Source organism: Desmodus rotundus, chromosome 7 (genome assembly GCF_022682495.2).
Source record: "Desmodus rotundus isolate HL8 chromosome 7, HLdesRot8A.1, whole genome shotgun sequence".
Classification (NCBI taxonomy): domain Eukaryota; kingdom Metazoa; phylum Chordata; class Mammalia; order Chiroptera; family Phyllostomidae; genus Desmodus; species Desmodus rotundus.
Window position 1 is genome coordinate 9416083 of NC_071393.1, and position 26677 is coordinate 9442759.

Consider the following 26677-nt stretch of genomic DNA (forward strand, 5'->3'; position numbering starts at 1 on the left):
AAGGAACTATCACAGTTTACTACGATGGTAGATTACATTATTCAGAAAGCAAATGAGAACGTAAAGACAGAAAGGCTTGGTGTTGCACATCCCCCCCAACACTTAAAAAAATCAACTGATTGATTATTAAGTGAGAGGGAGACTAGTTAGCTTCCCAGTCTCTGACTTCTCAACTCTCACATTATTTGTTCACCTATTCAATCAAATACACGTTTACTGAGTTCTATCACATGTGACAGGTACTGTGCAAGGCGTAAGGATACAGTGGTGAATAAAAGACCATGGCATCTACCATTGTGGGGCTTTTCAGTCCAGAATAAAAAATTAATCAATGAATCATTATAAATGAACTGAAAGTACTGTGATAACTACTCTGAAAGTGAGTTCCTGGTTCTACAAGAATGTTTAATAGGAAACATTGGACCTTGGTAACAACTAAGCTAAAATTTAAAAAGTCATAGGCATTAATCACCAAAAAAAGGAAAGGGAAGAATACGCTGGGTAGAGGAAATCACATGTGCAAAACGCTTCGGGTGGGTTAATTGAAACATGGTGAGTTTGCTCAAAGAACTGAAGGGCCAGAGAGTGGTGAGTGTCACATGAGACGAGGCTGGACAGGACAGGACTATCGGAGGTCTTGTAGGTCAAGTTAAGGACACTGATCGTTAGGACAGGAGAAATGCATTTTATATGGAGGTGTATCATAATAATGAGATGCATTTCAAAAAGATACTGGCTGCCATGTGGAAAACAGAATAAAGAAGGTAAGAGCGTGTCCATGGAGATAGCTAGGAGGCTAGTGCAAAGGTCCAGGTGAGAGATGATAGTAGCTTGGACAAAGGAGGAGGCAAAAAGACCAAGAGAATTAGACAGAGTTTAAAGACAGGAGGTAATTAGAAATGTCACTCATTTGAATTTTAGGGGAAATAAAGTCTTCATTTTGGATTATAAGTCACCTATATTTTCAAAAGGACAAAATTCATAATTGCCCATATGGGTAAAGGGAAGAAAGCAGTGAGTCAGAACAGTTAAAATGTTAGTCTATGAGGAAAGATGACGACTTTTAGAGAAAGTACAGTGTACTATTCTTTGTCCATACTGTTCCTATGGACAAGCTTGACCTGTAATATTTGGTTAACTACTCTCTCAGTGAAATCTCCTTTAATTACTAACCTATTTTTTAAAAAGATTTTATTTTATTTTTTAGAGGGAGAGTACAGGAGGAAGAGAAGGAGAGAAACACTGATGTGCAAGAGTAACACTGACTGGTTGTTTTTCACATTCCCCCAACTGGGGGCCTGGCCCGTAGCCCAGGCAGGTGCCCTGACTAGGAACTGAACCAGTGATGTTTCAGTCCACAGGCTGGTGCTTAGCCCACTGAACCACACCAGCCAGTGCTAACACACCTATTTTATTTAATATTTTATAATACAGACATCACACACTATTTTGGTTATTTTTGTATTTAGTCAAGAAGTCCTTGTAAATCATCTTTTCTCTTCCAGTGACATCTTAAGTGAAAAACTAGAGTCAACAAGAACGTGAGCTGTTTCCAGCATGGAGTAAGCTGGGTTCACACTAGGAAGGTGGGTGACTCATTTCTTGATGTCGTGACTTCACTACTAGGTTTGGCACTAACCACTATACTGCACATCCAACTTCAAATTTCATCATAAAAATCTACTCCAAAATCAAGAATAAATTATTTCTGGACCATCCACCATTCTGTACTATCCATACCCTGTTATCTACCAACAGTGAAAATAATGTTTTGTCATCTCTAGGACAATACCTTTACCTGAAGGACAATACGTTTACCAATACTAAACATATATGGCCCTTTAAAGAGTATGAACTAAGCTTTACTACATAAGGAGTAACATTAGCTTTGCACAGAAAGGCTTGCTGAGGCTGTCTCAGATTGGGTCTCTGCTTGTTTTCCTTCATGAGCATGTTGAAGGACTTGGGAGTTTAGGCCTGTAGTCTCTTCCCCTCATAAGTCTGAGTGTGGTGAACCAAAAATAGCCTAAGCCTGAAGACTGAGTGGGGATTCTTGGATGCTGTTCTGTGGGAGCCCCCCCAAAGGGGCAGTTCACACCATCTCCCAATACTCTAGTATTACAAAAGCTCAAAATGGTGGCTGTAGTCCTATTGTACGGCCTCTAGAGAATGGGTAAGCACAGGGTGTTAGAAATAAGAATGCATTTGCAGCTGAGAAAATCTCAAAATTTCTTCATGAAAAGTTAAGGATCCAGAAACATCGTTCTATTGTGATGTAACAATTAGACTGAAGCAGTAATTGAGAGAAAATGGAGAGTGTGTGATCCCGATTAGCTGAGCTATTTTTCAGTACAGATTGGTTTTCTAGACCTTTTGGTGTCAGAAATTCTCCCCCTCAGGCTGTGTGGAGCAGATACAAATTTCTGTCAGGCCCAACAATTGCCAATGGCACGTGTGGGCGGGGCAAAGGTCCTGAGGCCCCACCCCCAAACACTTGCTTTCACTTCCTAGTTAAAAAAAGAAATGGAGAGGAACCTTGCTCTAAGTCTCATATTGTTAACTTAGAATCTGAGCCCGAATGAATGATTTCATACACGAGAACAATGCCCCACACTGAATTTTATTAAAATTTAATATGCTATAGTTAACACATAAGAATCCTAAGTCTTATGAGAAGGAAAGACTATGGAACCACAGGCAGAGGCAATTTACCTGTAAGTAATGGAAAAAGGAAAACTGAAGAGATTTGAGCTTTCAGATCAAACTGCAGTTCCTCAGGAGGCCTCTCTAAGGCCACTTAGTGGTCTTCAACCAAACATGCAAGAATTAGTCATTCATGTATCAAATATTCACATGTACCAGACACAGGGATCAGTCATGGGTAGGAAAAAAAAAAAAAAAAAGAAGAAAACCCACACCCACACACAACCCCCCCCCCCCCACAAACAATCATGGTCTCTGCATATATCGCTCATTGGCCAGTAGGCCAGTAGGGAAAGTAGCTCGAAGAATCACTAAAAAATGTATAATTGAAAACTAGTGTTATGAAACCAGAGGCACCTGTCTTAGTTGAGGCAGTAAGGAAGGCTTTCCTGAGGAAGTGATACCTTTATTAGTACCTTTGAGTTAAGGTACTAATAAACAATCCTAAATCTTACAAGGAGGAGGAGTAGAAATAAACAGCAGAATTATGGTCAGGGAGGGATTGAAGGGTGGGGAGAGCATCCTGGTGGAAGAAACAGCATGAGCAAAGGCCTTTGGAAAGGGTAGAGCTTGATACATTTGCGGACCCAAAAGGCAGTAAATGAGGCAGAAGCGGTGAACAGTTGAGGGTGGGGCAAGCAGGCGGGGAGAACAGTGGTGTGAGGTTTCAGACTGGAGGGGAGGCTGGTAGCAGACCACATAGGGACTTCTAGTATTTTGATCTATAAGAGCAATGGGAAGCCAGTAAATGTTAAAACCACGAAGTGACATGACGAGATGTATGGCTGGAAAAGATCACTCTGGCTGAAGTGTGGAGAACAAACTGGAAGTAAGCAAGAATGGCTTCGAGTTAGAACAAATGGTTCTTGAAGTGTGGTGCCTGGACCACGAGCATCACCTGGGAACTTGTTAGAAATGCCTATTTCTAACTCCAGACCCACTGAATCAGAAAGTCTAAGGGGGGAGGTTAGCAATCTGTTTTAATAAGCATTTCAGGTGTCTAATGTAAGGTTGGAGAATCAGTGGGTTAGACTACATAGTGATCATAATGTGACATGAATCAGTTTTAAGTTCCAACCATTCTAACGGCAAACTGGTAACTACAAATATTGGTACTCTTACCTCTTTTATTTTTTCCTTACAAATCTTATACTGCTTCTTCTGACTTTCTAAGAAAGTTGTCAAATCTTTCTTCTGCTGGGCCAAGATCTGTTGCTGGAACTTCTTCTCATCTGCTGCAGCTACCTTTGCCTGCAAAAACAACAAATATGATCTTGGATGAGTTGTTCTTCACACAGAATTCAGCTATATATTCTCCAATGCATTAAAAGTGTCCGTAAGTGCTGAATAATGTAATTTTTCAACAAATAATTAATTAAAAACAAAATAAGAAAATGTCTGCTCTGATTTTCCTGTATCTTAAACAAATAAAAAAAGTCAAAAATGTTACCACTGAAGCATATACTCCCGATTACGGGAACAATGTGAAGGAAAACCATACACGCACACAACCAATACACTGGATGAAATACAACCCACAGCAGTTAGACACCAGGCCATTTGGGGGGCTCCCAAGTGGACTGAACTCAGACCAATGAAAAGGTAACCCAGTAAGTGCTGGTTCCTGAAAGTGACCAAATCTAAGTTTTAGGGAACCCTTCAATGAAGCACACATGTAAACGAGGTGTTTAGCGGCTAGAGAGGGAATTATGCTTCATGGTTCTTTTTTATGTATTTTATCTAACGTTTAGCATCCATTAATAATTCTCCCATTATGAGCCATTGTCTTTACATATTTACCAAGTCAAATTCCCAAGAAAGAATCTGACTGGTTTATTTAATCAACATCATCCCTCTTTGGGCTGAGGTTTTCATGCCAGCCTGCCCCAGAGATGGATGGCTGTTGGGGGAACGCTTCTTCTACAGTTCTGAAGTTTCCTTCCATGTGGAGGGAATCTAACTACTGAAACACGCCTGGCATCCTGTCCCCAGTCACTCCATCCCCAGGGAGCGCGTGTTCACCCTGCCTTTCCGCAATATGCAAGTCTTATGGGGGGGTGACAGGCGCGGCGACTGGTTTAGCACTACTTGTGCCTGGGTGGGCAGGTCTGGTTTTGTTCAGTAGGATTAGGCCAATTTTTCTTCAGACAGAAATCATTTCTCCCATCTAACACTTATCAGTAATAAAGGTGGTATTTTGACTCTCTATCTACCTTACCCTCTGGTGTGTTTTGAAAATTAGTTTAGAACCTAAATGGGGAAGAGAAATATTCTCTAGCATACTCAAGACTGATTACTTGCTGCAAGTGGTCAGGTGACCATCCCTAGTCCAACCAGCTGTAGGCAGGGATTATCCCACTAAAAGGGACTATCTGTAGAGCAGTTTTCCTGTGAAGAGGACTGTGGGGGTGGCAGGCACAGTAACAGACCTGAAGTGTGCAAGTTTTCATAGAATAGAAGCATCTTTAAAAAAAATTGTAACACCCAACAAGGGCTGATGCTGGAATAGACAAGAATGTGATACATGCCTTTAGTTACTACTCTAATTTTTAATGATAATTTTAAGTAGCCCCATAAAACCATCCTCATTCCCCCACCAAAGCAGACTGTTCCTTTATCACCAAAAATCACACCCCTCCTGCCTCCTGCTAACATGGGGCCACCGGCCGGAACGGGCCTGGCATGGCTGTGGCGCGGAGGCATGTGTGCACACACTGACCTCCTTTTCTATGATAGCCACTTGCTTCTTGGCCAGCTTCTCCAGCTCGATGGACGAGTTGTTGGCATGCGTCTCCACCTCCTTCTGTAGCTTGAGGCGGTGCTCGTCCATCTCAGCCTTCAGCTTGTTCTCCAGGGCGATCAGCTGCTTCTGGTGCTGGCGCCGCATCCGCTTATAACCTGACATCTGTTCCCGCAACTCGTTCTCCTGCTCATGCTCATGGATCTGCCGTGTAACCTGATTTGGGTTGGGGAACAGAACTCAGGTAACCAGGTCCACGATAGGCAAACTCTCAGGCAAAGGAGAAGAACCCTTTGGCATAGTTTTGTTTATCGTTGTTGCCATCAATTTACCTTCTATTACCTGAACACTTACCTGTATCAGGCACTGTGCTGGGTGCTCTTTATATGCTTTATATTGAATCCTAAAATCCATCTCATTCACTCAATCATTTTATTCATCTATGAGGTAGGTGTCACCACCCCCATTTTGTAGATGAAGAAATTGTGATGAGGGAATGAATTTATTCTTTCAGCCAAAACATATTTACATGTTTTTGATATATCATTATATATAGGGGGTGGGTAAAAGTAGGTTTACCATTGTGAGTGACATTGTTTTGAGTGAATAAAGCTACTGTAATAATCATAACTTGCACGTCTTTTTTCATATGAACAACTGTCAACCTACTTTTGCCCACCCCGTATATGCTCAAGGTCACGGAGCTAGTAAGCAGTGGAGGTGGGATTCAGAGCCATGCTATTTCCACCACGCCAGGGCTTCTCAACCTGGGCACTATGGACAATGAATCGGACAGTTCTTTGTTTCGGGGGCTGTCCCGTGCAGTCTAGAATGTTTGGCAGCATCTCTGACCTACCTACCCACTAGAGTCCCGCAGCACCTCCCATGTCAAGACAACAAAAGTGTCTCTGGGCTTTGCCAAATGTCTCCTGGGGGAGGGGCATAATCCCTCTGATTGAGAACCACTGCGCCACATCATACTACTTGTTTGTTAAGAATCATGGCTAACAGTCACAGGAATCTTGAATATCCTTTCAAATATAGTTTGAACAAGACTGATTTTCTATTATTCATATGAATCAAGAGAGAGAGAGAAAAAGAACCCTCTCCCTTTAAATCATCTGTCTCCCTCCTCCCCTTCCTTCCCTGCAGAAGAGATGTTAAAAAATTATAATACATCTAACTTGCTCTCCTAAAGAGGCAAAAGACATTTCTGTGATTTCTGGATGGCTATTTTTCTTAGTAGTTTTTCCCTTAACCCATTCTCAAGTGAATAGACAACAAACTGAAGATTGCAGGTGTGAATTTGGCTATCTCGTTTCTATCCAGAACCTTTATTACAAGACCTTTTCTGATTTTTCAGTCCTTCTTCCAACTTATCACCCTTCTTTATTTTCCTTTCAGACTGTCTGGTAACTTCCTTCTCATGTTTATTATTTTAGAACAAAAAATTAATTACAAAATTATAACTTTAGTTCTGTTTTTTACTAAGTAATTTAGACTCTCCTATGTACTCTAAGCCACTTCTCCTCAATCCAAACCTTAAGCAAGTTTTACTGGAAATTTTCATGCTGTTATTAATTCTGTCTAACTATTTCCAGTTTATGGGTCAAAGTGTATTTTGTACAAAGGACAGTTTGTTTCTCTGCTCTTTTTAGAAGGTGTCCCTGCATCCTTACTGAGTCCTTACTATTAAGAGAGAGCTGTTCTGTAACTGGATAGTATTATCAAAGTACTTAGTGCACCACTAAACATCAGCCGAACTTTGAAACCTTTCCAGATGAAACTAACTCTTGGTTTCATATTCATTTCTCTTTTCTAAAGGACAATCCTCTTTAAAGTATGAGGAATAAGAGCAGACAATATTTCAAGACCAAAAAGGGATATCATCACCAAAGAGGCACCTAACACTTTAAATATTATAAATAATCTGTTTTGCCATCACAACTATGTGTTTTCTAATGGACTTATATCTTGATAAAAAAAGAAGTAGTTGGAAGTATATGTCTATATTTCACTTTCTCACGCTTGTGCCTTCCTGAAGTTCAACTGTAGGGATTAAAAACAACTCCAATCAACAGAAAGGATACCATTTAGTCCTTTCTGGCCTCGCTTGTTTTTAGACAAATACGGCAGTAAAGTGTCTGTTTCAGGGTAAGGAGTTTGAGAGATGTTTTATCTGTGTACTTAGTTTTTCTTATTTTAGTATTCCTTCTGTATTCAGATTCCCAGAGCCGAGGCACGGCAGGCTCTAAAGCTATTGTAATACATTTACACTTGCCGGCAGAATGTTTGACTGGTTCCTGGTCAATACAATAAAGTACGGCCATTTCCCTAAACCAGACAGCCTGAAGATAAAACACAAAGGAGTCGTGTCACGAACAATTTTCTATCTTAGTTGGTGGGTGAGTCTCTGGGAAAAGGGTGGTCCTACTGCACACCAGATCGTACATTTATGTGGCAAAAATAAATTATAAAGCTCAACATGCCAGCATCGTACATCATTACACTCCAGCAGAGACACTTTGCTTTTAAATGCTTCCCATAATTTGACTAATCACCTTCTTAAATCCCTAACATCACCTTCCATTTATACAACTAAAGTTTCTAAGTTTCAAAGTAATTGTCTTTTTAGATACAGATAGTGATGGTGAGTTTTATATTTCCATGCTCATGCTAGACACATGAATGTTAAATAAGCGTACAACCGGATGTTTCGTTTGTGAAATCTAACATGAGAAAAAAATGTTACCTATAAGTTAGTTATGTATGCCTCTGTTATTTAAGTTTAAACTTCATTTCTTATGAATGCAGTTTTGTCAATAAAATAAAAAAGAGCTCATAATTTGTACCATGCTTTATGGTTTACAAAGTGCTGTCTCATATAATTTACCTCTGTGGTTTTTATGAAGTCTGGGACTTGAACTAAGGTCCTATGGTTCTGAAATTGCCTGAGAAAATTTGTATCACCAAGTCAGAAATGAATGAAACTTTCTGTTATGAAGTAATGAAGGGCATCAATAATCAAAACAATCAAAGCTAAAGAGAGTGCTAAATCCAAGTTACAAATTGAATAAGTCTGAAAATGAGAGAAAGTTATAGAAATGTAGGAATCGTAGTGTTTTACAATCATGGTCTCAAGAATGTGATCAGCTAAAAGTAAGCAGTTTATCTTGCACACCCAGTAGGTTGCTTGGAGACAAGTCTCATTCCATTCCTTACTATGTAACTGACCTTGGGCAAATTACTTACCCCTTGAAATCTCCTGTGCAAAGGAGAGCCACCCCCAGGAGGACACCACTGATAAGACAATACCTGTGCCTGGCAAGGTGTTTGACACATAGGAAACGTTCAATAGATGTTGGTTCACTTTCTTCCCCTGCCAGGCTCTGAGTAATCTGTCTCTTTTTCCCTCCTCTAAGCATTTCTGCTAATGAGAAGGTAAATCAGAAGTGGATCTACGAGAAAGGGCAAGTTTAACAATAAAACTGTACTTGTACCTGGGTTGTGGATTATAAAAATAAGTATGTATAATTTCTAAATTTGAATGATATTAAATTTGATTTGAACTATACCATTCCATTTTACCTGATTTAATTCCAGCAAAATGTGGCCTTAAAACATACCACATCACGCAAAGTGTACTATGTGCCTACCAAGTATTTACACAACACTGCACTAGAAGGCTAATAAGCAACTTACTGAACATAAGAGAGAAGCATCATGGCTGATAATGTTACCCTCTTAAGAGATCAAAGCCAACTTACAAGATTAATTATATGTACGAATTAAAAATAATGCTTATGATAAAACTGGCTACCCTGAGAACTTAGAACAAATAAAATTTATAGCAAGTTCTTAAAAAGAATACAATGAGTCACATTTTGGCATTAGAATTTTGACATTCCACTCTTTAGAATACCTAGGGGAAAAATGTTTTAAGTTCACATGAAAAGTATGACTGATAACAGGCAATTCTGCTTTATACAGAAAAACTGACAAAAAGAACTCCAAAATTCATACTTATATATCCAAATTCTGATGTGGTAGCAGGGCTGGAAGAGACTTCATTCATTCATTTGTCCATTCATTCATTCATTTGTCCATTCATTCAACACATGTTTATCGAGAGCCTTGGGTTATGTGGGATGGGCATACAGATTGGGCAACGCAAGTGAAAAATGGTATCGGCCAAGATCTTCGTGAGATTAAGAAGTTAACAAAAAAGAAAGAGGAGATATGCAATGTTTTGATAAGCATCCTTTGATATGCTATCCAGGAAGAGACCAAGGTTTTATGCATTTGGAAGCAGAACAGTAGGGCTCACGGAGGTGAAATAGTAGTATTCATTGCTGAGGCTCTAATATTTTTATGCTTATCTATCAAACTCATTCAGGTACCCAATTTCACAATTAACTGAATAATTAGGTTGCATTTTTAAAAATCCAAATGAAGACTCCTCCATTTTTATATAAGCTTTTCTACTGAATCTGTAAAACCAAAGTCAAAGAATCTGTATTTGCTTAGATAGAACAATAATCATTTTCTCCTACATGCTTTCCTGGAGACTAAGAGTTTTGTGCCCCTCTCCCTAAGGTGTATTCTAATATAAGTTCACCTGGGTAGCAGCATTCCAATGAGAATTCCTTCACAAGATGAAAAGCAGAATTGTCTGATAGATATGGTGGTCATGGGGCTCTTTATATTAACATTTATTATGGGACCAGCCAGTGACACAGGACATTATGAAATTTTAAGAAGAAATGACATCAGATGTAGTATCAGCTAAAAACACTCTCATGGGACACTGATCTAACTAAAATATCAGGAACTCCATCCACCAACAGTAAAACCTCAAAAGGCACATCTCAAAGGCCCAAGAACTCAGTAATTCTGAATAAGTATATGAACTATTGTCTTCTCCAGATAATGGATCAGCCAGATACGAACTTTCTTGCAGAAGAAGAAGAAATAATAAATTTAAAAGGTGCCACAAAATGCCCTTACTTTTCCTATGTTTTCAAAATAAGGTCAATAATCTTTCCCTTAAATGATTATAATTAAATATATAGGTCTAAAATTTCCTTAGGGTATCCTCTGGTATCCAGGTTGGCAGTCGTTGCTTTTTCTTTGTTACAAATGCAATTGTGTAGGGTGCATAATAAAATAAAAATCTCGGTTTTAAGGTGCCAAAATAATAAAAATATCCAGCAGTAAAAGCCTATAGCCCGTGGGCTTCACACACTTGCAATGACCCCATTCAAACGCACAATATAGAAAGAAATGTTAAGGGGAAAAGACTGAGGGGGCTAGGCCTCTTTTAGGCTACGTGGGAGAGATAGGCTGACAAAACAAATTTCAGAAACCATATATATTTTTTTCAGTTTGCAAGTCTGTTTAAAACATACACTCCTCACTTACTTATCTAGTACTGTCATTGAAAAACTAATTTCTGAATTCCTCTTTTTGCTGTTCACTTTTGGATCACTCTGTGGCTTGTTATCACTTCTACTAGAAGATTGTAAAGAAAGAGTAAAACCAAAATAAATAAATAAATACAGTACTGCTACCAATCATGAGAACTGGAGAGAGGTTTCAACAATGATTTGACTATTACAGTGGACCATCATTTTCCCACAATCTTGCTCTTGCTCTTATGTCATTTAAATAATTTTAGTCCTTTTTCATTTTCACTGGGGATCCATGAAAAACAGTAAGATTCATAATATAATTTAAAAAATCAGATACTCCTTCTTGATATTCCAGTGTCCTGATTTATATATTCCTAATGAAATTAGCCTTTAAAATAACATAACGGTTAGTGTTTAATAATATTCATTAAAATATTCATCCCAATAATTAGACTGTTCAAAATGGGATGTGGAATCAGACATCATTATCACTTTTCTCTTCTATTAATTATTTTTTCCCTAAAAAACACTAGATACAAATACCACTGAACTCTGATAAACTCCCATCAATCCCACTGTGATTCCCAAAGCATTCAATTTAGAGAGAGTTTTTCACAAAAAAACAACTTATTTATTTTGTGGCTATAGCAACAGCCTATCAGCTACTCTGTTTTTAACTTCATATAGTGGCAGGGGCCTTTTAGCAAATCAAAAGTCCACCAGAGAGACAGATCCCAGCTGTTCTCAGAGTGGGCACTATGAAGCCTGCAGGATTCAGAGGGTTCCTGAGGACTTTGCCCACAGCCCTGAGGTGGCCTAGTGGGGAATCAGCTTTCATTACCCACAGAGAGGAAGACTGTGATGGCTGATATGTACACACGGTAGCCCTGGGTGAGTTCACAAAGGCAAGCGTAAGACCATTCTGGCATGGTAGTAGTAGTATCTTACTTACGAGGCGGTAGGAGAGGTCATGAATATATGATGTGGGAATGCGGGTGTGGCAAGTGAGAAAAGAGGAGAGTCTGTCCCAGAGAGGGGAAATCCACTTGGTATGATGTCGGCTTCAAAACCTGCTGCGGTGCTCGTATTCCCGGTGCTTGCTCATCTTTTCTCCCCTCATTTCACCATGAGCAGGTCTGAATAAAGCTTACAAGTCTCACAAGGGGCGGGGGTAAGTAGTAATATTCCATAAATACCATAGTTCTTCTTTTGTCAGATATCATGGCTTGAAGGTATTTATTATTTAATATTTCATGCTTTATTTAGACTCAGAAGCATGTTTTTTAGGTGCTTAACAATCACTAGCAAATACATAGTGGACATTTTAAGATCTCCATTACACAGTATAGCATTCATTTAAAACGAAAAACTGCCCATTAAAGAAATTACAAAAAAAACTTCTATACAAAGGAACTTAAAGGCAGGCTTATTATTTATAAGGAGTCTATGTTCAATTGCTTGCTTTCAGACAGCAGCAGGCACAGCAATAGGTAGGTGCTTTAACTCCCATTTTCCTTATATTTGGGGTTTTAAAAATTATAATCCATTATCAATTCCAAAAGATAATTGAAGCTTTTTAAAGACTTGAGAAATAAAAGTGGAAATGGGGTTTAAAAAATAGGACAAGAAAAATAATCATTTCTGGGTCGGCCTCGGATGATGTCATCATAGGTTCTAAATGTAACAGCCAGGCAGTGTAACTCTTCCTGCACATGCAACCTCTCACATCAGTTGGGGCACACTAACTAATACTGCAATAATTTTTTGGCTGAGCAGTGAGATTCAGAAGCAAAAGATTAAAGAGAGTTTAGAGTGCCAAGGATGAAAAGGTATGAGTGTGAGTGTGTGTGTGTGTGAGTGTGTGAGCGCGCACGCGCACGCGTTGGGGACCAAGGGGAGGAGGCATGAAAACTAACTCTTCCAGCACACACCCCTTTTGCTACTACAAGGGCATCCAGCAATCACATTTGCAATAGTAAAAATGCTGAAGGATCCTACAGTATCTTCTCCCACAACCATCCCTATCCTCTCCTACAAAGCCCTTCTTGCTTTATTGGTGGCAGGAAATTCTTCAGGGGTTAAATGGGGAAGTGCAGCCACTACCATTGTTGCAATAAATAAATGAATGAACCAGAACGAACCAGCAATCCATCCCTGGGAAGCAAGTAGCTTATTTTCTACAATTATATACAGTAACCGGCAACCATATATTTAAAAAAATTGTGTTTTATCTTTTGATGTATGTGTATACATTATAGATACACATGAATCTATATAAAAAGCATAGTGCCCAGCAAACACATACATCAAATACCTTTAAAATATTTTTAGCATTATTTTAATGAAAAGACAAATAGCTTTAAAAAAATTAGATATGTTAGCAACTTCATCTTAAAGGCCTTTTATTTTGCACATACAGCATATATAAATACACACACACACACACACACACACAAAGGTTTTTTTTCCCCATGCCATAGACAATGCTAAAATATCTGAGATCAGGTTGCTATGCCAACAGATTTTTTTCTAAAATGAATAAAATTATTAGGAGGGAGAAAACATTCTTGACTCCTTTCCTCCCATCCATGAAGCCGACAGAGGCTCAGGGAGGGCGAGAGGCTGCCAGATGGGGAGGAGGGGAAGGAAGGGAAGGTGAGTAGAGGGGTGTTTGCTTACCAAAGATGCTGATTTGATCGTGGCAAAGCGCTCTCTGTTCCGGTAGTGGAGGGCCTGGCTCTGAACTGACTGGGTAGGCCGTGGCTCAGGCCTGGGATCGCCGTGGCCCGCCTCATCCCTTATGAATACATGATCCTGCAGAAATGGATAAAAACAAGGAGAAAGTCCAGCTGTGCTCTTTCCTCGCCGGCTGCCTCTCTCTCACCCCTCTTTCTGCACAAGCACTGCTGTTTGAAATGCATAGTTTAGCTCTCTGCTAGTCCCCGCAGCTCCCACGGTACAAAATGAATAAGCAACACATTGCAGCCTTCAGTTAGGAATGTCAGCTGATCGCTAGTGGGATGCCTTCTGAATCCCTGGCAGGCTTTTTCTTTACCTCCAGAATCACATATATGCAAAAGAAAAAAAGAATAGAAAAAACAATGCAATGTACAGACTCCTTAGAACAGTTTGTTTAAGACGCTGTAACCAAATAATTCCTTTAAAAACGTCATGTCCATGTCTAGCCAGGAGGATGCTGGTTGCTTTTAACATAAAAGCGAGCCTCCGCCTCATTCCCTTGAAAGATCTGCTTTCTCAATTTAATTTTATTTGAGATCTGTTCGGTAGGATCATCGTTCTGCCTAGAACCAGTGTAGGCTTGTGCTGAACTGCCTCTCTATCTTGTGCTGGGAAGATTCGGCAGTCACTGAGGGATCCTGCTTTCCAGTCATGATCGTACACAGTTCTAGCACCTTCTCTCTACAGCTTCTGAAAGGATTTTTTTTTAGATTTAAAGAGACAGGCATACAATTTTAACCAAATGATACTTTCACAAATTCTTCCTCAACTCAGTCCCGGTATGCTCACCAGAGTGTGGAAGGCTGGAATTTAATGCCCTTGACTGATTTAATCAAGTATATGCTTCTTGATAGGCAAAGATGATTAATCTTATTGTAATGCCCAGTGAAAAATAACGCTCCCTGGAAGGATAGTAATGGATGTTTCTTAAATGCAATTGGAATGAATTTAAAGGGGAAAATGCTTTCAAAGGGTGTTGTGTCTCTCTATAAAAGATGGAGTGGCCAGTCAGTAAGTGGCTCTAACCCTGCAGAAAAGAAGATACTATTATAATTAATAGCTCAGAAACATGTACAACCATGGGGGATTTTTAAATGGTGCATGTTCAGGGCAGTGAAGGAGAAATTAATTCTCTTATTTCCCTAGGGTTTTAGGAGAAACCATTTGTGAGAAGTCAGTTTTGCATTTTGTCCATGACTATTTGAAATTTTTTTATAGTTGCCCTTTCTTTCATCAGCAAACAAAAATTAAAGGTTTAGAAAACATAAAATTGCATATATAGTCTAAAATTTTGGTTAGTCAAAACATATATATTTCTTGAGGGATATTAAATTTTACATCCAGGTTTTTATGTAAAAGCCAAAAGCCAAGACTAAATTTATCATTGGGCTGATTTTATTTTCCCTTTTATAAATTTAGAATGCTTCAGAATGTTGGGATGGTATCTCCCATTGTATCTATATTTAGAGATTTTTTTTTTCAATTTACTGTATTGTGGTCTATTTTTTCAAACAATGAAGAGGCCCTAAATGCCATTAAGGGCATGTATATAAAATTTAAGGGATGTTCTGCTACTGTACTGCGTCCTAAGCTATCCACTAGCCACATGGATATTTAAATTAAATGTAAAATTCAGTCCTTAAGTCACACTGGCTATGTTTCAAGGTAGACACAACCATGGCTACCATATTGAACAATGCAGATAAAGATCATTTCCATCACTGCAGAAAGTCCTATTAGATAGCGCTGAAGGTTAAAAATGCATCCCAACCCACACTTCTCAAACTTATGAATAAATAATAGATCGATTAAAATTTTTCTACATTATTTTCTGAGAAATATAAACTCTTTTGTCACAGGGCAAAGAAAGATTAGGTGCGGGACTGGAACTAGGTCTAGGTTCTAGAGAGGAAGGCGCTCAGATCTGCTACCATTCAAGTTGATGAATGTTCATTAATAAATTACATTCATCCCCAAAACTGATCTCACTTAATATTACAGTACCAGAAAAGCCAGAGCTTTTAAACGCCAGCAAGCCCAAGAGATAAGACTAGGCAGAGGCCTGAGGAGTCATAGTTCTGGTGAGGATTAGCTGGCTGATATTAAGAAGATCTCAAATGATGTGGCAGCTGCTAAGTTTCAAATTGTTATAACTCGATTCACAAAGGTAACCAGTGACACTAGAATTCATACTCTTCACACAACAGAATAAAATACAACATATATATGCAGATATACATAATTTTAATGTTATTACATTTTCCCTCACATAAAAATGACCACTTTTGGGTTAGGATTCTGCTTATGAAATTAAAAGTCACATTATATTAGCTAAGTTTTTTAACTCAAGGATCTTAAAATACACAGAAAAGTTAGAACTCAAAATCATAGTGATTTTAGTTGACACATAGCTAGTTAAAAAACCCAATAAGGTATATTTTAAAAAGAATGCTATTTTAGAAGTTAGTCTGAAGAATAGGTCCGAAATTTTAACCTACTTTAAATATAATATAATCCTAATAGTATAATCTTTGTTCTATACCCTGAATTTTTCTTTTCCCTTTTGAGAAGAGTTTTTGGTTTTCCATAGCAGCTCCACAACAGAGATCACCAACACCAAGTTACGCAAGAGAACACGAAACAGGGAAAATTTTAGTCTCACAGTGATCCCATTTCAAGTACATTGGAAAATGAATTTTAACATAGTTTATTCCTTTGCACAAAACAAGTGCCAAACTCTGAAGACAACTTAAATAATAAAGCCATTTTAAAATGGGGGAATGTGACTTGAGAAGTAAGTACGAACAAATTAAACTATCAGCTTCACTGGAGACACTGTCTGCTGGTTGTACTGCCCCTTTAAGTAGCAGTCCCTTTGAAAATGACTACATTTGGCTCCCAGAGTTTCTGAACTAAACACATTTGAAGATTAATAGAGGAAAAGGTCAGTTTGCTATTTTATGCAGTTAGGCACCTATGAAGATTATTTACGAATAATGAGAGGGCCATCTTCTTTGATGCTGAAGAATGACTTTAGAATATGAAGAACAATGCTCATGTTCTACTTTATCAAGACAAACTATATGATTTGGTTAGAATTCATCTTTAAGGTATTATCATCCAGGAATAAACAAACTAGCTCTTTGAAATACCAATATGATCGGGGGCCAGTTTTAAGCAAATCTCTGTTGACCTGGTAAATTGACAATGTTCTTTCATCATGAGAAGTAAAACTTCAGATGGAAAAACAAGTTGTAATGTTTGTTCCAAATATTTAGTCAAAAAGAATTGAACTTATATTCAATATAGTGAAGTATGTAAAGCATGAGGCACAGACTTTTTACTATTATACTCTGGACAAGATGTTTTACTTTCATTTGGAATTTTTTCCTTGAGTGTCTGAATAGTTAGGCTCCTAAAATGAAGATTTATGGTATAGCCACTTGTTCACAGTTTCTAGCTTAACTTGAAATTAATCCTGGAAATCACTCCTCTGAATTCTGTTAAGTTTGGGATATACCTTTATCACACTACTCATCACACTTACTTGTCTGCCTATGCACGAAATTGTGGGATTTTGGAAGACATTCAATGTGGTTGGAAAAGTCTCAGTCACTCTAGCACCTAGCATAGTGCTTGATACTTAGTAGGAATTCAGTAACTGTTTGCCACATAAATAAGCTCAAGAATATAGGTCTGAAACATGAGGGTAAGGACATCTTCTCTTATATTATTTAACAGAATTCAAATCTGTATTTCACAAAAACCTGCCACTCTGTACTCCGAGAAAGTGGTAAAATATTGACCCCCACACAGGCACCCCTTTCCTTGGGGGCTGAGGGGAATCTACAATCGGCTCTCATCCGGTGATGAGAAGCCCTTTTATAGATTCTAACACTTCTCATGCTGTGGAGAAAGGATCAGCAAAACCACCATCTCTTTTGTTTGCTCATTTCAAAATTATTAAATTATTGCCTAAGCAGGTGTAACTGGCAAAACCTAGGGGTGTGAAACCTGCGGCCCGCGGGCCTCATGCGGCCCAGGATGGCTATGAGTGTGGCCCAACACAAAATCGTAAATTTACTTAAAACATTATGAGAGTTTTTTGTTTTGTTTTGTTTTAGATAGTGTTTGTGTATTTAATGTATGGCCCAAGACAACTCTTCTTCTTCTAGTGTGGCCCAGAGATGCCAAAAGGTTGGACACCCCTGGTACTAGAGGAGGAGAAGATGGAAAGGATGCCTTAACCTGGAAGGATAGCTATTAGGGAGAAAAAATGACTAGCAGAACACTGAGAATAAAGATATTTCTACAGAGAGGGGGACTGTAGAACTACTCTGTTTAAGAAACATTGCCTTCCTATGTTAATTTGCTTTTACTTTGCCAAATGCGAGTTGAAGAGTCAAAGGACCCGCCCCACTTTTCAGCAAAAATAATAGGAAAGGCCACTGAAGCAAGTGAAAATTAAACTAGAACATCCTATCCCCTCAAGGACATTTCTTTTTTTTTTTCTTCTTCCCCAAAGTTGGTGAAAGCTATTCTTTTTTTAAAGAAGAAAAAAATGACTAATAGTAGGAGCCAAGTCAAGCTTTAGGAGTTAGGATAGAATGATTTTTAAAAATAATTGCTAAAAGGGGGCCACATGATGACAGAGTCCTTTAGGGACATCTAAGGTAACAAATAAATGAAGAAATAATGTTAATACACGAAAGTCTAATGATTCATATAAATAGATGGTGGTAGCAGGGTAAGAGAACTAATTTTAGACTTCAACAAAACAAAGTATACCTTTTAGTTGACAAATTAAGAAAATAGACTTTGTTGCTTAGGACGACATTAAAATCTGTTTCCTAGTGCTATATACGCGATGATTTTAAGGAGAAGAGCAGAGGCTCAGAAGCAGGCTAGGTGAGAGCCAAAAATGTAATCTGGATTGAAAGTCTGCACTGGAACCACTTGTGAATAATCAAGAATTGGGGTGCAGAGTTGTGTCCTATAAAAGTTCCCAAAACATTTATTGAGTGCTTACTATGTGACAAGACACTGTGCTAGGCAGCAGGTGATGAGAGATGTCGAGGAACTACCCGTCTACAGAAATGTGATATTCTAGTTATTGGAAAAGTTGTGTGGCAAGACTAGTAAGGGGAAAATAAACAAGTGCTCAAAGTTTATTTTGTCAGAATATACTTCTAGATTTATCAAATCATTCTTGCTCAAAAGGAAGATCAGATTAGGATCCCTTTAGGGCTTGGGAAGGACCAGAGTAGAGGCAAAGATTGGAGAGAAAGAAGTAACCTGAAATTCTGATGTCAAAGGAAATTTTTCAGTGTCCCACTTTACATTTTTGGGGCTTGATCTGTGATAGAACTGTCCTGCTAAAATCAGGGCGTCTTTATTCTGGATGCAGAGCAGTTAATTGAAAGTCACGCTCTTACTAGTTACACGTGGCCTTTAAAAGTTTACTTCCTGAATAATGGTAATGTGTTTCATATCTATGATTTCAATAATTTACGGTATGTCTGATTGATTGCAACAATCTAGACATGCAAAAATTCCCCACCCTTATTATTATTATTACTATTTATCCTCACCTGTGGAAATTTTTTTCATTGCTTTCAGAGAGAGAGAGAGACAGAGAGAGAGAGAGAAAGGGAGAGAAACATCAATGCAAGAGAGAAGCACTGACTGGCTGCCTTCCTGTATGTGCCCTGGCCAGGGATTGAAACCACAACCCAGGTACATACTCTGACTGGGAACTGAACCCACAACCATTTGGTCTACTGTACAACACTCCAACCAACTGAGCCACAGCGGCCAGTACCCTACCGTTAATCTTATATGTTCATATTTATTAAGCGTGTTCTTATTGTCTAGAGTATTATTACTGGAGAAACTATTTAAATCTTCCAAACCATCAAGATAATGATTAATATTATTTAACCCTTTTAATCCATTATATTCAATGAACCAACATAGCATGATGTTTGACATCTGGTAATTAATGCATTCCCTGTGGGGTTTTTTTATTCATTCATTCCATAATTATTTACTGTGTGGCTATGCTATGCCAGGCACTGTTATAGGTGTTGGGATACAGTGCAGAGCAAAGGAGGCATAGTTTTTGCCCTAATAAAACCTACATTTTACTCATAAAATAATATATAAACAAATTAATTCAAAGTATAATTTTAGATAGTGACAAGTATGAAATAGAATATAAAATAGGACAATGAAATAATGGGTAGAATATTGTTTATAATACAATAATTTAGTGATATATAGGCTTTTCTAAAATTCTGGACCTGGACCCATACAAAAGTGATAAATGTTTTGTATAATAATAGTGATTGCTTTCTTTCTAAAATTATCTTTGTGGTCGCAAATGATGACAGACTCAGAAATGCACCACATCCTTTAAGCTAAGAAGACGTGCTGCCGGGCAGTGGTCTTTGGCTGTCATTTCTTTTAGGAACTGCCTTGGCTGTAGAGGGCAGCCTTGCTCAAGTTCATAACCTTCCCAGGTTCTCACATTCATTGACTGATCGAGTATGCGTACCAAGGCCTGGCTAATTTGGTCCAACGCTAAAGGACCAGTTTAGCTCCAGAGCTCACTGGAAGGTTGGTTGAGGTTGCCATTGGGCCTACATCTCAGTTCAGCTTCTCCTTATCAATATTGCTTCCTTCCCTTCCCTTCCATGGGTATTCAACCCAAGGGAAACTAATAATAACAACAACAACAACAACAACAACAACAAACCTGCTGTGATAAATCATCTCAACTCTGCTTCCTAGAGAACCCAACCTGCAATACACATGTTACCTGTACCTACTACCTACAAGTACTACATCGTACTTACTATCCCATCTGCATGGAGAAGAAGGGACTGATCAGGGCAGTGACTTGTAGAAAAAACAAAACCAAAACCAAAAATCCAACCCTTTTGCAAGTGAAATCTTAAGTGGAATCCAAATATATAATGTAAGGAACGAAGCAGACCTTGTTCTGAGGCGTGGAGGAGGCTTGCTCCTGAGGTACCTCTAAAAACAGTTTGAGGGTCACATTAGAGATTTGCTTCTTTAATTATTACAGGAATAGAAGCACAGAATTTTAGAGCCGGAAGGGATCTTTGAAATCATATTGAACTCCTAATTTTACAGATGGAGTAACTGAGGTTTGTGACTTGTCCAAAGTAAAGTATAACTATCAGTGGCAGATAGAACTATGAACTCGTTTCCTCATTCCTATGGCCCATTATACAAAAATTTTCCATTGAGAGTTTAAGATCCTATTTCTTTTATGTTCTTAAGTGGAAAACTTTTGGGAATTCAAGTGAACCAACAATATAACTATCTAAATATATTTTGTTTGTACTGTGTTTGAAGATGATATTTTTAAGCACAGTTATACCATATTTAACATTAAGTTTTCATATATAATATTTTTATAGTCTGCTTATATATTTTTCCTCTTTTTATTGCCATAAAATACATACAAACGTACCATGTTAATCATTTTTAAGCAGACAGTTCAGTACACTATACTGAAACTCTGCACCCACTAAACAACAGCTCCCCATTTTCCCCCTCTCTCCAGCCCCTGGCAACCACCATTGTCCTTTCCGTCTCGATGATCTTGACTGCTCTAAGTACTTTATACATATAGGTGCAACCGCACAGTATTTGTGTTTTTGTGGCTAGCATATTTCACTTAGCATAACGTCCCCACGATTCATCTATGTTGAAACATATGTCAGAATTTCCTTCCTTTTTAAAGCCAAAGAATATCCCATAGTATGTATAGACCACATTTTGCTTATCCATTCGTCCACTGATGGACCCTTGGGTTGTTTCCGCATTTCAGCTATTGTGAACAATGCCATTGCGAACACGGGTGTGCAGATATTTCTCTGAGACCCTGCTTTCAATTCTTTTGGTATATACCCAGAAGTGGAATTGCTGGATCATATGGCATTTCTATTTTTAGTTTTTTAAAGAACTTCTGCACTGTTTTCCACAGCAGCTGTATCATTTTAAATTCCTACCTACAGTGCACAAGGGTTCCGATTTTCTCACATCCTGGTCAACACTTGTTATTTTCTTTTTTGATCGGAGACATCCCAATGGGTGTGAGGTGGTATCTCAATGCATGTTTTGATTTCCATTTCCCTGATGATTAGTGTGTTGGGCATCTTTTCATGTGCTTATTGGTTATCTGTGTATCTTCTTTAGAGAACGTCTATTCAAGTCCTTTGCTCATGTTTGATTTGGGTTGTTAATTTTTGGTTGTTGAATTTTAGGAATTTTCTATACAGTCTGGATATTAATTCCTTATTAGATATGCAAATACTTTATATGCAAATATTATAAATGCAAAATAGTAGATGTATAAATACTATTTACAAACATTTTCTCCCACTCTGTGGCTTGCCTTTTGACTCTGTTGATAGTCTTTTATTAGCTTGCTTATATCTTAACGTTAATTTATTCAAAGATTTTTTTGTGACGGTTTTTCAATTTTCTTCCAGCACATTTCCTCTATCTCATAATGAAAAGGAAATACATTATATAACTTAAATTATTCCCGACAAACAATTTTTTTGTGGATCAAATACAACTACCTTGTACTTCTTAAGTGTTTGCACCAGGGAGGAAAAAGAAAAAAAGTATTGAGAGACCCGTATCATCATGAGAAAGCTCTCCACCAGCATGTCGAAATTAAAATGAAAACCCTCACTAAATTAGAGACCAGAGTTATCTTTCTTGTTGATTATTCCGGTAGTATCTTTCTTCTAATTCTGGGTTCCCATTTGAGAAGTCCTGGAGTGAAAAGATCCAACAGAATGTCTCTTCTTTTGCTGTCTACACCAATGGAGCCCCAGAGGGAACAGAAAGGAAAGCCAGATGTCAGCATCCATGAAAGCTCCTTCCAAAAGAGAGCCTTGCAAAACCTTTTCTCCCCTTCAAATATGTATATGATCACTTGCCTGTATTCAAAGAAGGCCAGCTGGCAAGGCTGAACTCAGCACATTTCTGCATCCATCTGATATCACTTCTTTCCATGGCTTTCTGATAATCTGGGTCCTTGCTGTCTTTCTGGTCTCAGTTGACTCTCTACATAGCTCATCAAACTCTAACCTCTCTGACCTTTCCCCTCTTCCTGAACATACAAATTTCTTTTTGTCTCAGATAGTTTGCACATGTTGCTTGCTGAGTCACCCCCATCTCTCACCCCAAGTTAGCTAATTTCCACTTGTCTTTAAAGTTTTATCTTAAATGTCACTTTACTGGGTACGCTTTCCACAACTGCCTGCTAGATTAAATCCTCCTTTTACCCAGAGCAAGTTTCATAATGACATGATATAGTTATTAGTATGATCATTTGCTTAATCTTCCCTACAGATAATAAACTCCATGAAAACACCACGTCTGTTTTGTTTCTCTGTATCCACAGGGCCTACCATAGTTCCTGGCACATAACAGAGGTCCCCCCACTAGTATTAGTTGAATAAATAATAAATTAATCAGTTCAGAAAATAAATATGTATCCTTCCACTATTCACAACCAGGGATCAATATATTTTCTCCTGCCCTTCGCCCTTACCTGTTAAATTTTATTTTCTTCTCAAGAAAAATGCACAACCAATAGAAGTCTTAAGTGAAAGAAATTCTATTCTTCAACATGCTCTCTCACTGTAATTAGAATGTGACCACTGCCATTTATTAAAATAAGTACAAACACACCTCAAATATACCTAATAAGGACAAAATCATAGAGGATTTGTTTTCTATAATTCAATTCTATGAACATCTTACACCTATGGTCACTCAAGACACTTTTGGAAATTCCCTCAAAAAATTACTGATAATTCTGCAAAATACTTATCTTACAGAAATTGCTTTGAAAGAAGCTTAAATTTTTTTTTTCATGAAGTATTTCAATTTATGAACCATGATAGGCTTGTGAGAAATGAGGGTATTTAATTGGAAAAATAAAGTAAAAATAAAAAAAACAGAATCATTCATTCAAAAGTCAGAATATTAAGGTAACAGAGCCAGTCTTGGAAGAATTAGAAACAGTAAATTCAAAATTCAACAGGAAAGAGTAGAAAGTGTTTGTAAAATAGTCCCTTGGGAATGTACATTAAGAAACACACTCTGAAAAAGCATACTTCTAAAAGGGCACACCCAAGGAGTTTTACTCAGGAAGCTTTTAAGGTCTTTAGCAGCGATTTTCAACTGGTGTGTTGCAAGAATTTTTAAAAGGTGCAGTTAGTGACCATTTAGTCAGGGACACTAACTTTTATTCCCTTAGACTATCAGATAAAAAAATGACAGCAGCTAACACAATAGCCCTCTGGTGTGAATGAATCAGAGTAATTCTGCCCTGGCCAGCATGGCTCAGTTGGTTGGGTGTTGTCCCACAAAGTGAAAGGTCGCAGGTTCAATTCCTGGTCAGGGCACATGCCTGGGTTGTGGGCCAGGTCCCCAGTTAGGGCGTTTGGTTGGGGTGTGTGCAAGAGGCAACCGATAGATGTTTCTATTCCTCTCTTTCATACTCCCTTGCCCTCTCTCTAAAAATAAATAAATAAAATACCCCCCCCATTGTACCTATTTTTTGTCAGATTGGCAAAAAATATATTTTTTGGTGTGCCTCACAATTTTAGTAATTAGTTTATTTGTGCCATGACATGAAAAAGGTTGAAAGTCGCTGCTCTACAGTATTAAGGTTATTGATTTAGAGAAGGACTTACTGGTTTATTTGACTTAGAGATTTATGGATTTTTACAATTTTAACTTATTGATGGTGGTAGGCATCAGAGTAACAAGAGAAGAAGATCAAGAAACAGGCACAAATATAGGTTACACAGTCCTTCATTACCTTTTTACTGTAAGAGAGCTTACCTAGTGCTAGGGTTAGTCCCACATTTCAGTTGTAAAAAGGTAACTAAGTGACCTGAGCTGGCTTCACTATGACCGACAAAGGCTAGAGCTCGGAATGGGACTGTGAAACCTACCTTTTTGTGCACAACAGAGGAACTGGAATTTACTGTGCTTTCGTCATCATGCATCATCACAAGTTCAGTGCTGCTCTCATCCATGACCTCCTGCATGCTATTCACACTGCTGCTCTGGCTGCCCGTGCTCACAGACATGCTTGGGATGGAATGGTTGCTGCCCAGGCTGTCCATTTCCCTGCGAAGGCTGGTTCCATGTTCGCTGTCCTATAAAAATGGGACACTCGGGTTAAAAAAAAAAAAAGACTGGAGATAAAGTGCCAATCCATTAACTAAGCTATTAAACACACTCAATTTTGCAGTGCCAGGTTGCTTTTCTGACAAGTCTGCAAAGATAAACTTTTTCTGTAGTGACTCCACTACTCCCCCACCATTTTCAGCCATCTCAAAGTCCCTTCTATGCCGTCCCCAGGGGCCATTCTGGACATGAGTCATAAGGCTCCGAATGCTGCTATCCCAGGGTTTTCCCCTGTCACATGCAACTATCATCTTATCGCATTGCTATTCAGGAAGCAGAACCAGGCCAGGTTTGTGAGAGACCGTCAAGAACATCAAGGTGCTAGAGAAAGCCTGCTGGCGACTGGGCAGGTGACCTCTAGGATATCTGCAAATACGGCAGTGGGCACTTGAAACTAAAATAGAGTAAAGAGAGTTTCCAGAGATTTGACAAGCAATATATTCCTTTGCAAGTCATTATTGAGTAACTTCATATCTAAGCAGGGATATTAATTCTACTGTCCTGGATAGGTAATTAAATTCTGCCTCCCTTAAGCAATTCTATCATGCTCACCTCTGTAATCTTATTAAATATATCTGTTAAATAATACTGGTATTCATCACTGGTAGTCTAAAGACTACTATTTGAGAAGTGGTAAAATTATCAGAACATATAATTTATCTATCACGGTGGGATATCTTTTGATATAAGGTTAAATAATATAATTAAAGCAACTTAGTTCCAAATAAACCTTATTTTCAAAAAAGCATATGTACATATATAACTTCAAAGAATTGCTCCTTGGTAATACAAGGAATCACTGGGATAGGTAATTGGGATATTTAAAAATGTTAGATAATACACTATATTTTTAATAGATTTATTTTCCCAATTAAAGGGCATCGTTTGTATATATGCAATCAAGAGACTTTATAGTCCAATTCAGCTTTCTAAATTCCATTTTTGCAATTATTAATAAAATAATCTTGTTTTATTCTCTTTTATATATAAAAAGCTAAAATAACATTCATCATTCCTTTGCTCGTTTTTATCTAGTTTTAGATAGGCTAATCTGTGCTCAAATACTCTTGTTGCTATCCTAAGCACTTCCTGAGACCCCACTTCTTTAACTGTGTCTCCTTCCTCTATCTTTAAGGCCTGGCTCCTTCCCCTCTGTATGTAAACCTGAAGAGGCCTGCCCATATTTATATACCTCTTTACATACTGCCCTTTGTCACTTTTCCTTCTTAGCCAAATTTATAAATCTTAAAATAACAAACTTTTGCTATCTCTATTTTTTCACTTCCCATTTATTCTAAAACCCACAGTAATCTTACTATTCATCCTAACTATTCCTGTAAAACTGCTTTTACTAAGGTAATCGAGAATGCCCTACTTATAAAGCACTTAACATTTTTTTCCTGGTCTAACCTGACCCCTTGGCAGCATCTGATGGTATTGGCTGCTCCCTCCTTGAAACTGTGTACTCTCTTAACATGTGCGATGCCTTTACCTCCGAGGTCTCCCTTTTCTTGCATGGCATTCTCCTTCTACAATCAACTCCTTGGTTCATGGTCATTTTAGTGCTCTTGACCCCCAACCCACTACCCTTTACTCAGACCTCTTTCCTATGTTCTGGATTTGTATATTCCAACCAAATGCTAGACATCGTTCAGGTGTCCCAACTGTCATTACCCTTGCCTCAACCAATCCTTTTCAAGTTATTTGAAGGAGAAACCAGGAAGTCTTCTCTCCTTTGAAAACTCCCTCTGTATGCTATGTCAGTCGCATATAACGCTAGGACCTTAAACTCCATAGGCACCAAACTGAAATCATCTTAAACCGACTATTT

The 26677-nt window shown here is 38.2% G+C and overlaps 1 protein-coding gene across 10 annotated transcripts in view; it reads right to left on the bottom strand.

The window, feature by feature from the left end:
* TAOK3 (TAO kinase 3) overlaps nucleotides 1-26677 on the bottom strand; it is a 141349-nt gene that overhangs the window by 17309 nt on the left and 97363 nt on the right. For all 10 annotated transcript variants that reach the window (XM_053927987.1, XM_053927982.1, XM_053927989.1 and 7 more), the window contains 4 exons: nucleotides 24609-24815; nucleotides 13534-13668; nucleotides 5423-5659; nucleotides 3826-3954 (listed from right to left, as the gene is read on the bottom strand). In XM_053927987.1, the coding sequence (XP_053783962.1) occupies nucleotides 3826-3954; nucleotides 5423-5659; nucleotides 13534-13668; nucleotides 24609-24815 (708 nt within the window). The remainder of the gene's footprint in view (nucleotides 1-3825; nucleotides 3955-5422; nucleotides 5660-13533; nucleotides 13669-24608; nucleotides 24816-26677) is intronic.